The sequence below is a fragment of the Giraffa tippelskirchi genome, chromosome 1 (assembly GCF_054371585.1).
Source record: "Giraffa tippelskirchi isolate mGirTip1 chromosome 1, T2T-mGirTip1v1.2.pri, whole genome shotgun sequence".
In the NCBI taxonomy this organism is placed as follows: Eukaryota; Metazoa; Chordata; class Mammalia; order Artiodactyla; family Giraffidae; genus Giraffa; species Giraffa tippelskirchi.
In genome coordinates this window covers 65293545-65306466 of record NC_137275.1, presented here as the reverse complement: position 1 = coordinate 65306466, position 12922 = coordinate 65293545, and the positions used below count along the sequence as shown (strand labels likewise).

General features: G+C 39.8%; 1 protein-coding gene across 17 annotated transcripts in view; it reads left to right on the top strand.

The window, feature by feature from the left end:
• The first annotated feature begins 3142 nt into the window (after positions 1-3142).
• TBC1D19 (TBC1 domain family member 19) overlaps positions 3143-12922 on the top strand; it is a 133885-nt gene continuing 124105 nt past the window's right edge. For 14 of the 17 annotated variants that reach the window (XR_014066238.1, XR_014066228.1, XR_014066200.1 and 11 more), the window contains exon 1: positions 3143-3359. Coding sequence is in view for 5 of the 17 variants with exons in the window: in XM_081531900.1 (XP_081388026.1) it covers positions 3261-3359 (99 nt within the window). In the remaining 12 variants the exon portion in view is untranslated. Of the gene's footprint in view, positions 3360-9476; positions 9637-12922 lie in introns of all 17 variants that reach the window. The other 3 variants (XR_014066298.1, XR_014066326.1, XM_081531675.1) reach the window with 1 other exon arrangement.

Sequence of the window (12922 nt, the reverse complement as noted above, 5' to 3'; positions counted from 1 at the left end):
CGATCAAAGCAGAGCAGCTCTGAGGAAGTCAGTCATGCCTGGGCACAGGGCCTTACACATGTTGGCCCGGAGTACCTCTGCTCTGAATTTGAGGCAACTTTGAGGAGACTTCACTGTGCATCTATTTTGCTGTTGTCTCTGTTTATGCAGTTTTATTTATTCAGATGATTTGGACCCCTTTGGCTATTCATCTGTTAGTGTGGGTCATGGTTCACTCGAAAATGTCAGAAATAGTGTATTTCCCCAATCCTCGACCCTATTAGGTAAAGTAAGACTTTCCAAGGCAAAGTTCTCCCTTGAGGGATAGAGATAGGAAGCAGTACCTTCTGTTTCTTATGAAACAATTACTTTAAAGTAATAAAATTTCCAGATACACAGGTGAAAGGGGCCTGTCTACCATTTTAGCCCTTTGTGTATTGGGCTCACCATTCCTTTGGGACTGAGAATTTCTTGAGAGAAGGGACCATTGCTTACTCATATTTGTATTCCTTGCCGTTCCTAGCACAGAGAAGTGTTCTGAAAAGTTTGGCTAAATTGAATTGAAAAAAGAACAGAGGACACTCTAGGATTGAATTATACTCCAAACACATCTGCTTCTATGGATGTGAGAAACACTTTTTTAACGTTAAGATTAAATTTTATTTTTGCTTGAGCATGCCATAAAAATAAAATTTGAACTTTTTAGTTTCTGCTTTAAGACTGAAAATTTTTTTCTCCTTAAAGGAAAATCTTTTAAAGCCTCTATGTGTGCCAAGAGTTGTGCTGGGTACTTTCATATGTCTTGCTGCATTTCTTCAGGTACTTTCTATTCCCTTGTCAATTGAACAGGGACTGTTTTGTCAAATTATCCAATTTGAATATTTAATTTATTATTATTTGCTGATATTTTAATACTTGGTACACTATCCCCTCAGGTGGATCTTTTATCCTCTTGTTACAGAGGAGAAAGTGGAAACTCTGATGATGCAGGACTCGAGCAGCTCCAAGGGAACAGAGCAGGAGGGGAACCCAGACTTTTCTGACTCAAGGCACCGTGCTTTTTCTCCAGCTCCACAGTTTCATTTCTTTCCCTTCTATACTTTATGACCCTTCTTAACCTAAGCATCCCTATCTCTTCAGTTATTAATCACGTCACCCTTTTCAATCTCAGAAACACTGTCTCCACAGTTTTTTGTTGTTGTTCTTGTTGTTGTTCATAGTGACATTCATGCAGAAATTCTTGAATGGGTGGGATGCTGGGATAAACGGACTGTAGAGAGTTGAGGCTGCTGCTGCTAAGTCGCTTCAGTCGTGTCCGACCCTCTGCGACCCCATAGACGGCAGCCCACCAGGCTCCGCCATCCCTGGGATTCTCCAGGCAAGAATACTGGAGTGGGTTGCCATTTCCTTCTCCAGTGCATGAAAGGGAAAGTGAAAGTGAAGTCGCTCAGTCGTGTCTGACTCTTAGCGACCCCATGGACTGTAGCCTACCAGGCTCCTCCGTCCATGGGATTTTCCAAGCAAGAGTACTGGAGTGGGGTGCCATTACCTTCTCCGAGAGAGTTGAGGAGATGCACTCATATACAAGTCTGGCAAATTCTGAGTTGTGGGATAACGTTTTGCAGAGAAGCTACATGTTTTGTAGAGTATGCAAATTGCCTTAAGCACCAGGTTTGATCCCTGGGTTGAGAAGATCCCCTGGCAACCCACTCCAGTATTCTTGCCCAGAGAATCCCCATGGACAGAGAAGCCTGGCAGGCTACAGTCCATGGGGTCGCAAAGAATCAGACATGACTGAGCGACTAACACACTTTTCCGCTTGCCTGCCTCACTCCAAAGAAACAAACCTGACCAAAGGGGTTATTTGGGATCTGTATTTATCATCATAATATTCTGAAGGCTGGGGTACTGCCCATAGATGCCAGAGGTCTGGTCCCTTTGAATTTCTATTGTTTACCTGTTCTAGTCTTTTGCTATTTAGAATACAGGCCTTGGGCCACCAGGGTCACCATCTCGTGGAAACTTGCTAAAAGTGTGATTAGCAGGTCCTTTCAGAGGCCTATTGAATCAGAAGATCTGTTGTGATGCCTAAGCACATTAGAGTCTGATGTAGTTATACTAGCATAGTTTTTGCTGGCAATCTTGGTCTCTTTTCTTGGAATCCTACATTTTCTCTGCTTAAAATTTATGCATGCACAGATTTGAATTTAATTCTTGATTATTTTGGTGAGGTTATTCTAATACATGTATTATTCCACAGGCCTTTCAAAATTAGCTGCCTTTTGGAATGTCATTCAATTAATTAGATACTTCTAGTTCTCTTTAAAATTTTTGCTATGTTACGTTGATGCCAAGACCCATGTTTTATTTACCTTTGTGCCTACATGATTTCTTGTATGTAAAAGCTCAGTACGTTGAAAGCTGAATGAATTTTGAATTGAGTTTTGATTGAATGAGTGAGTGCATGGAAGAAGAGGAATCTATTTAGATGGCACATTCCTTAAGACTTGGACAATGTCTTAGCTACCACTGAATTGCCAATGCTTCAGAAAAAAACTATCAATAAAACGCTTATTATTGTAGCCGTTAGGTGAGGAGATGTTGTATATTTTTTCCTGACATAAGACCCCGGAGAATAGAAACAGAAGAGGAAATAAAGCGGAGCGCTAAGTACAGTGCTAGGCACCCTCACAACTGTTATCTCAGCTAATCATCACAGCATCTTGTCAGCTGGGTATTATTTTACTGAGGCTGAAACCGAGTTCTTAACTTTAAGCACCTAGCCCCAGTTCACGCATCTAGGGTCAGAGCCTCATAAGTTTTGGAAGTCATTTGCCATGTCATCGTGTGCACTGCCCTGTTTTCTGCCGAGACTGGAAAGTGGAAAAGGAATGATCCTTTATAATAAAACACAAAAATACACCACTTTCTGATTTCCCCTGATGCATCAGAGGCTCTGTAGGTCTAGAGGAAAGGGACCCTGTTCTTGCCTTTCCACCACAGACTAAGCGGGAACAATGGAATTGAAAAGCTACTCTCCCCTCCCCCCACCCCGCAGATCGTTTTCTGCCAGCGGAACGCAGGTGCTGGGCCTTCAGGCTTGAGGGGGGACCAGAGAGGAACGGACTCACGGCCTGGCAGTTGCCTAGTAACGCCCGCTGGAGGAGTCCCAGCGTAATAAGGTCCCCGAGAAGTGTCACTGGTCTAGCGTGGGACCCCGAACGTAGCCAGTGCTTTCTGCGCTAGCGGCCCCCGCTACTTGGCGGGGTAGGACAGGGGAAATGTTGCAGGAGGAGTCAGATCTGTCTCTCATTATTGCCCAGATAGTCCAAAAGCTCAAAGGCTCCAATTTGTACGCTCAGTTGGAACGGCAGGCCTGGGTAAGTGAGGCTGTGGGAAGGGGTGGAGACCTGCGGGGCCGCGGCGATGCCCCGGCTCCTTCTGCCTCCGGCAGACCTAAGCCCGAGCCCGCCTCGGCTCTCTTCAGCTCCGCTCCTGGGCACGGAAAATCCTCCCTGACCCTTGTAAGCTCCACTTGCTCAGTCTCAGGCGTCGAGTAATAGATTTATTTTTAAAGTAGGGTGGGGCACATCATGCCTTTCTTTTAGGCCAGAGAACCGCTGAGGTTATTCATTCATAATGTAGAGCTTTACAGAATCTATTTAAGCTGCTGAAATCGTTGGAGGTAGGTTGAAGTATGCCTTCCTTCGCTTTTTCCATCCTGTAGGTGTGTTTGAGCCCCCAGGTTCCTTCTGACTTTGGTTTCTATGACCTTAATGTCTACCCTCCGTGCAATGATTCCCCCTCTAACGGCCCACCAGGCATTCATTATTTTCTAATGTGCTAGGTTCTTTGGATGCAGAGGTTGATCAGGAGACCTTTGCCTTTTTGAGTGAATGTGACAAATGGAATCATACAGTATGTGAATTTTTGTGCTTGGTTTCTGTCAATTTGCATAACTTGAGATTCATTCATGTAGCTGCTATTTCAGTAGTTATGTTTCTTTTTATTGTTGTATTGTTGTATTTCATTGTTTGAATGTACCACGATTTGTTTGTCCATTCCTTGGTTGCTGGGCACTTTCAGTTACAGAGTTATGGTTTGTTTCCATTTATAAACATTATGAGTAAAGCTGATATATGCTTTCTGGTATAGTTTTTTTTTTTCTTTAAAAATTTTCTTTTCTCTTGAATAACTACTCTGGAGTGGAATTAACTGAGTTGTATGGTAAGTATATGTCTATAAGAATTTACCAAACTTTTCCAAAATGGCTGTATTATTTTGCATTTCCACAGCAATTATGAAGATTGCTCTGCATCCTTGCTAGTGCTTGGTGTTAGTTTTTTAATTAATTAATTTTTATTTGTAATTATACCCCTCTAAATCTTTTGCCTTTAAAAAAATTGGTGTTTGTTCAAACCTTTTGCCTTTAAAAAAATGATGTTTGTTCTCATACTGGTGAATTGTATGGATTCTTTATGTATGACATAAGTCCCTTATGGGGCTTCCCTGGTGGCTTAGTGGTGATGAATCTGCCTGCTAATGCAGGAGATGTGGGTTCGATTCCTGGGTCAGGAAGAACCTTGGAGAAGGAAATACTTGCTCCAGTATTTTTGCCTGGGAAATCCCATGGACAGAGGAGTCTGGTGGTCTACAGTCCACTGGGTGGTGAAAGAGTTGGATACAACTTAGTGACTAAACAACATATGATTATTGTACACATTCTATTAAAAATTTCCCCAAGTATTTCATGTTTTTTGATACTATTAAAATGCTGATTTTTTTTCTTATTTCAGTTTCCAATTTGTTCTTTTTTCTTTTGTTCTTAGTATACAGAAATATAATTGATATTTGTATATTTACCATGTATCCTGGGGCCTTACTAAACTTATGTATTTGTTATAATACCTTTTTTTGTAGATGACTTAGGATTTTCCAAGTCATGTGTCATTTGTGAATAAAGATGTTTTACTTCTTCCTTTCCAATCAGTGCGCCTTTTAATTCTTTTTCCTGCCTTGTTACACTGGCTAGTGATTCCAGTGTGATGTTGTCTAGATGCTTTTTGTTAAGTTGAAGAAGCTCTCTTCTATTCCTTGTTTTCTGAGAGTTTTATTGCTAATTGATGGGGGTTGAATTTTTTTCTCAGATTTCATAGTTTATAGTTTATTGTTGTTGTGGACTCTATGAATTTTAACAAATAAATAATGACATGTATCTAACAATGTACAGCATAGTTTTTGATACCGTAAAAATACTGTGTGCTTCTCTTGCTCATCCCTTCCTCCCCCTGAACCACAGGCAGCCACTTATCTTTTTACTGTCTCCATAGTTTTGCTTTTTTCAGGATGTCAGATATGTAGTTGAAGTCATACAATATGTAGCCTTTTCAGATTGGCTTCTTTCACTTAGTAACATGTATTTAAGTTTCCACTGTCTGTTTATAGCTTGATAGCTTATTTCTTTTTAGTGCTGAGTAATATTCCATTGCCTGGATGTACGACCACTTGTCCATTCACTGAAAGATATTGGCTGCTTTCACCTTTTGGCAATTATGAATAAAGCTGCTGCAAACATTCATGTGAAGGTTTTCATGTGGAGACATTTCCAGCTCATTTGGGTAAATACCAAGGATTGTAATTGCTGGATTATATGTAAGAATAGTTTATAAGGAACAGCCAACCTGTCATCCAATGCCTTGCTTTTTATTTTTTAAATTAATTTTTAATTTTTATTGAAGTACAGTTGCTTTTTGACAGTGCTCCTTTCTCTTTCACTTTTGGCAGCTGAACTCTTGTGGCACATAATGGGTGAGAAATTCCTCCCTCTCCCTAGTGCTGACTTTCCTCTGCTTTGTACTGGTATAGGATTTGGGGGCTGCGAGAGTTTTCTTATGTTTCCATGAGGAAGGTAGTTTTTCATCATTCATAATCCCCAGAGGCTTCCCCTGTGCCTCAGTGGTAAAGAACCCACCTGCTGGTTCAGGAAACATAAGAGATGTGGGTTTCATCCCTGGGTCAGAAGGATCCCCTGGAGAAGAGCATGGCAACCCACTCCAGTATTCTTGCCGGGTAAATCCCATGGACAGAGGAGCCTGGTGGGCTACAGTCCATGGGGTCACAAAGAGTCAGACACAACTGAGTACACACGCATACACCCAGAGCCTCTGCCTCTTCCAGAGGTTTAAGGCCTCTTGCTCAAATGAAAGGGAAGTTTGGGCAATGTGGCATGGTTGTGTGCTGTTTTTGTAGTGGTGGCCTATCCTTTCTTGCACACCTGTGCCACGGAAAGGAACCCTTTGCCGTTCCCTGCTCTACCCTCAGCCCTGATGGAGACCTTTGGAAAAGAGCATGCAAGTGTGAATTCTCCTGTGTTTTGAGCTCCCAGTGTTTCTAAACTGACATTCTAGCCCACATCTAATCTGTAACAGTTAATTATAGCTAAATTTTTCTTTCTTGCTTGTACGGTAGCCTCCTTTTCCTCTTGTGCTTTGTCAAATATTGAATAGTTTGTAGTCCCATCTGTCTTTGGAGGGGCTAGTTACTGTTTGGAATTTAATTCACTTGATTGTCTTAAAATTTCATTTTTCTGTTGAGTTCAAAAGTTAAGATTTGTAGATTATACCACTCTTTCTCAAAATTGTTAGGGTGGGAGTAGTATTTTCTTCTGACTTTCCACATCCTATACATTAGCAGAAATCCAATAATAAGTGTTGAAGGATTGAACCTATGTCATTGAGAAAGATTGGTGTGTAATTTTCCTTTCTTGTAATGTCTTTGACAAGTTTGTATCAAGGTTATGCTGGCCTGATAAAATGGTAGGGAAGTGTTCCTCTCCTTTTTTCTTTTCTATTTGATGCAAGAGTGTTACAAGACAGTGTTATTTCTTTCTTAAATGTTTAGAAGAAGTCTCCATTGAAGCCTGCATCTCAGATTTTCTTTTGAGAAGGTTTTTTTTTAATTAGTAAAGCTTTATTTTTTAGGACGGTTTTAGGCTTACAGAAAAATTGGGCAGAAATACAGAGTTCTCATACATCTCCTCTCCTTAACGCACAATTTTCCTTATTAGCATCTTGCATTAGTGTGCTACATTTGTTATTATTGGTGAACCAGTTGATAGTGACACATTACTGTTAAAGTCCACATTTTACATCATGGCTTACTCTTTGTATTATACAGGTCTATGGGTTTCGACAAATGTTTGATACCATGTATCTACTATTCCAGTATCTTACAGAATAACTTCGGTTCAGTTCAGTTCAATTCAGTTGCTCAGTCGTGTACAATTCTTTGCGACCCCATGGACTGCAGCACGCCAGGCCTCCCTGTTCATCACCAGCTCCCGGAGCTTACTCAAACTCATGTCCATTGAGTTGGTGATGCCATCCAACCATCTCATCCTCTGTCGTCCCTTTCTCCTCCCGCCTTCAATCTTTCCCAGCATCAGGGCCTTTTCAAATGAGTCAGTTCTTGCATCAAGTGGCCAAAGTATTGGAGTTTCAGCTTCAGCATCAGTCCTTCCAATGAATATTCAGGACTGATTCCTTTAGGATGGACTGGTTGGATCTCCTTGCAGTCCAAGGGACTTCAAGTGTCTTCTCCAACAACACAGTTCAAGAGCATCAATTCTTCAGTGCTCAGCTTTCTTTATAGTCCAACTCTCACATCCATACTTGACCACTGGGGAAACCATAGCTTTGACTAGATGGACTTTTGTTGGCAAAGTAATGTCTCTGCTTTTTAATATGCTGTCTAGGTTGGTCATACTTCACTGTCCTGAAAATCCTCTGTGCTCTGCCTGTTCATTCCTCCTCCTTTCAAGCCCCCAGAAACCACTTGGCTTTTACTGTCTCTGTAGTTTTGCCTTTAAGAATGTCTCACTCAGAATAAGAGACACAGATGCATAGAACAATTTTATGGACTCTGAGGGAGAAGGTGAGGGTGGGACGTTCTGGGAGAATAGCATTGAAACATGTATATTATCATATGTGAAACAGAACACCATTCCATGTTCGATGCATGAGACAAGGGCTCAGGGCCGGGGCAATGGGATGACCCAGAGGGATGGGATGGGGAGGGAGGTGGGTGGGGGGGTCCAGGAAGGGGAACACATGTAAACCCATGGCTGATTCATGTCAATGTATGGCAAAAACTATTACAATATTGTAAAGTAATTAGCCCCCAACTAAAATAAATAAATTTATAAAAAAAAAAAAAAAGAATGTCTCACTGTTGTGATTATACAATATGTAGCTTTTAAAATTAACTTCTTTTACTTGGCAATGTGCCTTTTGTTACTGTATATCTTTTTGTGCTTTGACAGCTTTTTTTTCTGAGTAATATTATATTGTGGGGATATATCAGTTCGTTTGTACATTCACTATCTTTTGAAGGACATCTTGGTTGCTTTCAAGTTTGGCAGTTATGAATAAAACTGGTATAAACATTCCTGGGTAGATTTTTGTGTTGACATAAGTTTTCAGCTAATTTGGCTAAATACCAAGCAGCATAATTTCTGGTTTGTAAGACTTTGGTAGAAACTGACAGCTTGTCTTCTGTTGTGGTTGTACCATTCTGCATTCCCACCAGCCTTGAATGACCATTCCTGTTGCTCCACGTTCTTGCCAGAATTTGGTGTTACCAGTGGCTTAGATTTTAGCCATTCTGATAGGTGTGTTGTGATATCTCACTGTTGTTTTGATTTGCAGTTCCCTAGTGACATATGATAAGGAATATCTTCTCATATGTTTATATGCTATCTGTATGTTTTCTTTGGTGCTAAGACTGTTCAGGTCTTTTCCCATTTTTATTTGGGTGTTCTTATTGTTGAGTTTTAAGAGTGTGTTTAAGGTTCAAGCCCTTTATCAGATATTTGCTTTGCAAATATCTTCTCCCAATCTGTAGCCAGTCTTTTCATTCTCTTAGCAGTAACTTTCCAGAGAAAGTTTTAATTTTAATGAAGTCCAACTTACCAGTTTTTTTCTTTTATGGATCATGTTTTTGGTAGTATGTCTAAGAATTAATCTCCAAAACCAAGGTCACTTAGATTTTCACCCATGTTATCTTTTAGAAGCCTTATAGTTCTGGGGTTTACATTTATGATCCATTTATATATATATATATATATGTGTGTGTATACACACACACACACACATATATATATTTTTGGCATGCAGATGTCCAGTTGTCCTAGGACAGTTTGTTAAAAGGACTGTCTTTGCTCCATTAAATTGCTTTTGCTCTTTTGTCAAAGATAAATTGGTTATAAATAATAAATGTTAGAGAGGGTATAGATAAAAGGGAACCCTCCTACACTGTTGGTGGGAATATAAATTGGTACAGCCACTGTTGAGAACAGTGTGGGGGTTCCTTGAAAAACTAAAAATAGAACCACCATATGATCCAGCAATCCCACTCCTGGGCATATACCTGGAGAAAACCACAATTTGAAAAGATACATACATCCTAATATTCATTGCTACACTGTTTACTATTTACAGTAGCAAGACATGGAAGCAACCTATACGTCCATTGACAGAGGAATGGATAAAGAAGATGTGGTAGATGTATAGAAAGAAATATTACTCAGCCATAAAAAAGAATGAAATGATACCATTTGCAGTAACATGGATGGACCTAGAGATTGTCATACTGAGTAAAGTAAGTCAGAGAAGGACAAATGTCACATATCACTTACATGTGGAATCTAAAAATAGTTATATTATATTATATACCAATCTATATTATATTCTTATACTATATTCTTTGCAGCCAAAGATGGAGTTTTGGGGTTGGCAAAAACAAGACCTGGAGCTGACTGTGGCTCAGATCATGAGCTCCTTACTGCAAAATTCAGACTTAAATTGAACAAAGTAGGGAAAACCACTGGATCATTCAAATATAACCTAAATCAAATCCCTTATGATTATACAGTGGAGGTGACAAATAGCATTAGATTTGGTATACAGAATACCTGAAGAACTATGGACAGAGATTCATAAAATTGTATGGGATGCAGCAACCAAATATCCCCAAGAAAAAGAATTGCAAGAAGGCAAAGTGGTTGTCTGAGGAGGCCTTACAAATCACTGCGAAAGAAAAGAAGTGAAAGGCAAAGAGAAAAGGAAAGATGTAACCAACTGAATGCAGAGTTCCAGAGAATACCAAGGTGAGATAAGAAAGCCTTCTTAAGTGAACAACGCAAAGAAACAGGGGAAAACAATAGAATGGGAAAGACAAGAGATCTCTTCAAGAAAATTGGAGATACCAAGGGAACATTTCATGCAAAGATGGGCACAGAAAAGGACAAATGGCAAGGATCTAACATAAGCAGAAGATATTAAGGAAGGTGGCAAAAATACACAGAAGAACTGTATCAAAAGGTCTTAATGACCCAAATAACCACGATGGTGTGATCACTCACCTAGAGCCAGACATCCTGGAGTGTGAAGTCAAGTGACCTTAGGAAGCATTACTGCAAAGTTAGTGGAGGTGATAGAATGCTAGTGGAGCTATTTAAAATCCTAAAAGATGATACTGTTAAAGTGCTGTGCTCAATATGCCAGCAAATTTGGGAAACTCAGCAGTGGCCACAGGATTGGAAAGGGTCAGTTTTCATTCCGATCCCAAAGAAAGGCAATGCCAAAGAATGTTCATACTAGTGTACAGTTGCAGTCATTTCACATGCTAGCAAAGTAATACTCAAAATCCCTCAAGCTAGGCTTTAACAGTATGTGAACTGAGAGATTCCAGATGTACAAGCTGGATTTAGAAAAGATAGAGGAACCAGAGATCAAATTGTCAACCTCCATTGGATGATAGTAAAAGCTATGGAATTCCAGAAAAAACATCTGCTTCTGTCTCATTGACTACACTGAAGCCTTTGACTGTGTGGATCACAACAAACTGTGGGGAATTCTTCAAGAGTTAAGAATACCAAACTACCTTATCTGCCTTCTGTGAAAGTGTATGCAGGTCAAGAAGCAACAGTTAGAACCAGACATGGAACAACAGACTGGTTCCAAATTGGGAAAGGAGTATGTCAAGGATGTATAATGTCACCCTGCTTATCTAGCTTATATGCAGAGTACATCATGTGAAATGCCAGGCTGGATGAATCACAAGCTGGAATCAAGATTGCCGGGAGAAATAGCAACCTCAGATATACAGATGATACCACTCTAATGATATCATTCTAATGGTATCTTCACTTTCATTAGAAAATGAAGAGGAACTAAAGAGCCTCTTGATGAAGGTGAAAAAGGAGAGTGAAAAGCCTGGCTTAAAACTCAACATTTAAAAAACTAAGACCATGGTATCTGGTCCCATCACTTCATGGCAAATAGATGGAGAAAAAGTTGAAACAGTGACAGATTTTATTTCCTTGGGCCAAAATCACTGCAGGTGGTGACTGCAGCCATGAAATTAAAAGATGCTTTTTCTTTGGAAGAAAGGCTATGACAAACCTAGACAGTGTATTAAAAAGGAGAGATATCACTTTGTCAACAATGGACTGTATAGTCAAAGCTAGGGTTTTTCCAGTAGTCATGTATGGATGTGAGAGTTGACCATAAAGAAGACTGAACACTGAAGAATTGATGCTTTAAAACTGTAGTGTCAGAGAAGACTCTTGAGAGTCCCTTGGACTGCAAGGAAATCAAACCAGTCAATCCTTAAGAAAGTCAGTTCTGAATATTCATTGGAATGACCTCTGTTGAAGCTGAAGCACCAATACTTCAGCCACCTGATGTGAAGAACTTTCTCATTGGAAAAGACCCTGATACTGGGAAAGATTGAGGGTGTAACAGAGGATGAGATGGTTGAATGGCATCACTGACTCAATGGACATGAGTTTAAGCAAACTCCAGGAGATAGTGAAAGACAGGGAAGCCTGGCATGCTGCAGTCCTTGGAGTTGCAAAGGAACTTAGCAGCTGAACAACGAACAACAGCAACAACAGAAAAACGGTACATGTGAACTAATTTACAAAAGAGAAGTAGGGTTATAGAAGTAGAAAACAATTTTATAGTTACCAGGGGCAGTAGGGGTAGGCGGGACAGGGAAGAGAGATAAACAAGAGATTGGGCTCAACATATACACATATATGTAGAAACATATAAAATAGATAACTAATAATGTGTATATAGCACAGGGATCTACTGTCTATGTTTTTAACATTACCACATTGTCTTGATCTTGGTAGCTCTATAATAAGCTGAAGTTGTCAGTCCTGCAACTTTGTTTTGTTTTAGTACTGGCAAGTGTTTAAAGAACAGATTCATTTTTTAATAGATATAGGAGTATTCAGATTTTCTATTCCTTCTATTGTCAGTTTTGATAAGTTGTTTATTTAAATGTATGTGCATGCATGCTTAGTCGCCCAGTGATGTCCTACTCTCTGTGACCCCATGGACTGCAGCCTGCCAGGCTCCTCTGTCCATGGGATCCTCCAGGCAAGAATACTGGAGTGGGTTGTCATGCCCTCCTGCAGGGGATCTTCGCAACCCAGGGATCGAACCTAGGTCTCCTGCACTGGGCGGAATCTCTACTGTCTGAGCCACCAGAGAAGCCCATTTAGATGTAGCCAATTCATGTTCATGTATGACAAAAACCATCACAATATTGTAAAGTAATTATCTGCAGTTAAATAAATAAAAATTTTAAAAATAAATGATATAAATCATTGGTGTCCAGTTGTCTAAAACAAACTTTTATTTCTTTTTAATGTCTGAAAAATCTATCAGTTTCCTATAATGAAAATTTGTGTGCATTTGTGTTTTTGAACAGTTTTGCTAGGTGTTTATCAATTTTATTAATCCCATCAAAGAACCGATTTTGACTTTACTGTTTTTCTCTCAATATTGGATCATATCTTTATTATTAATTTTCTCCTACTTTCTATGAGATTGATTTGCTATCCTTTTATAGTTTCTTGAGATGGAAACTA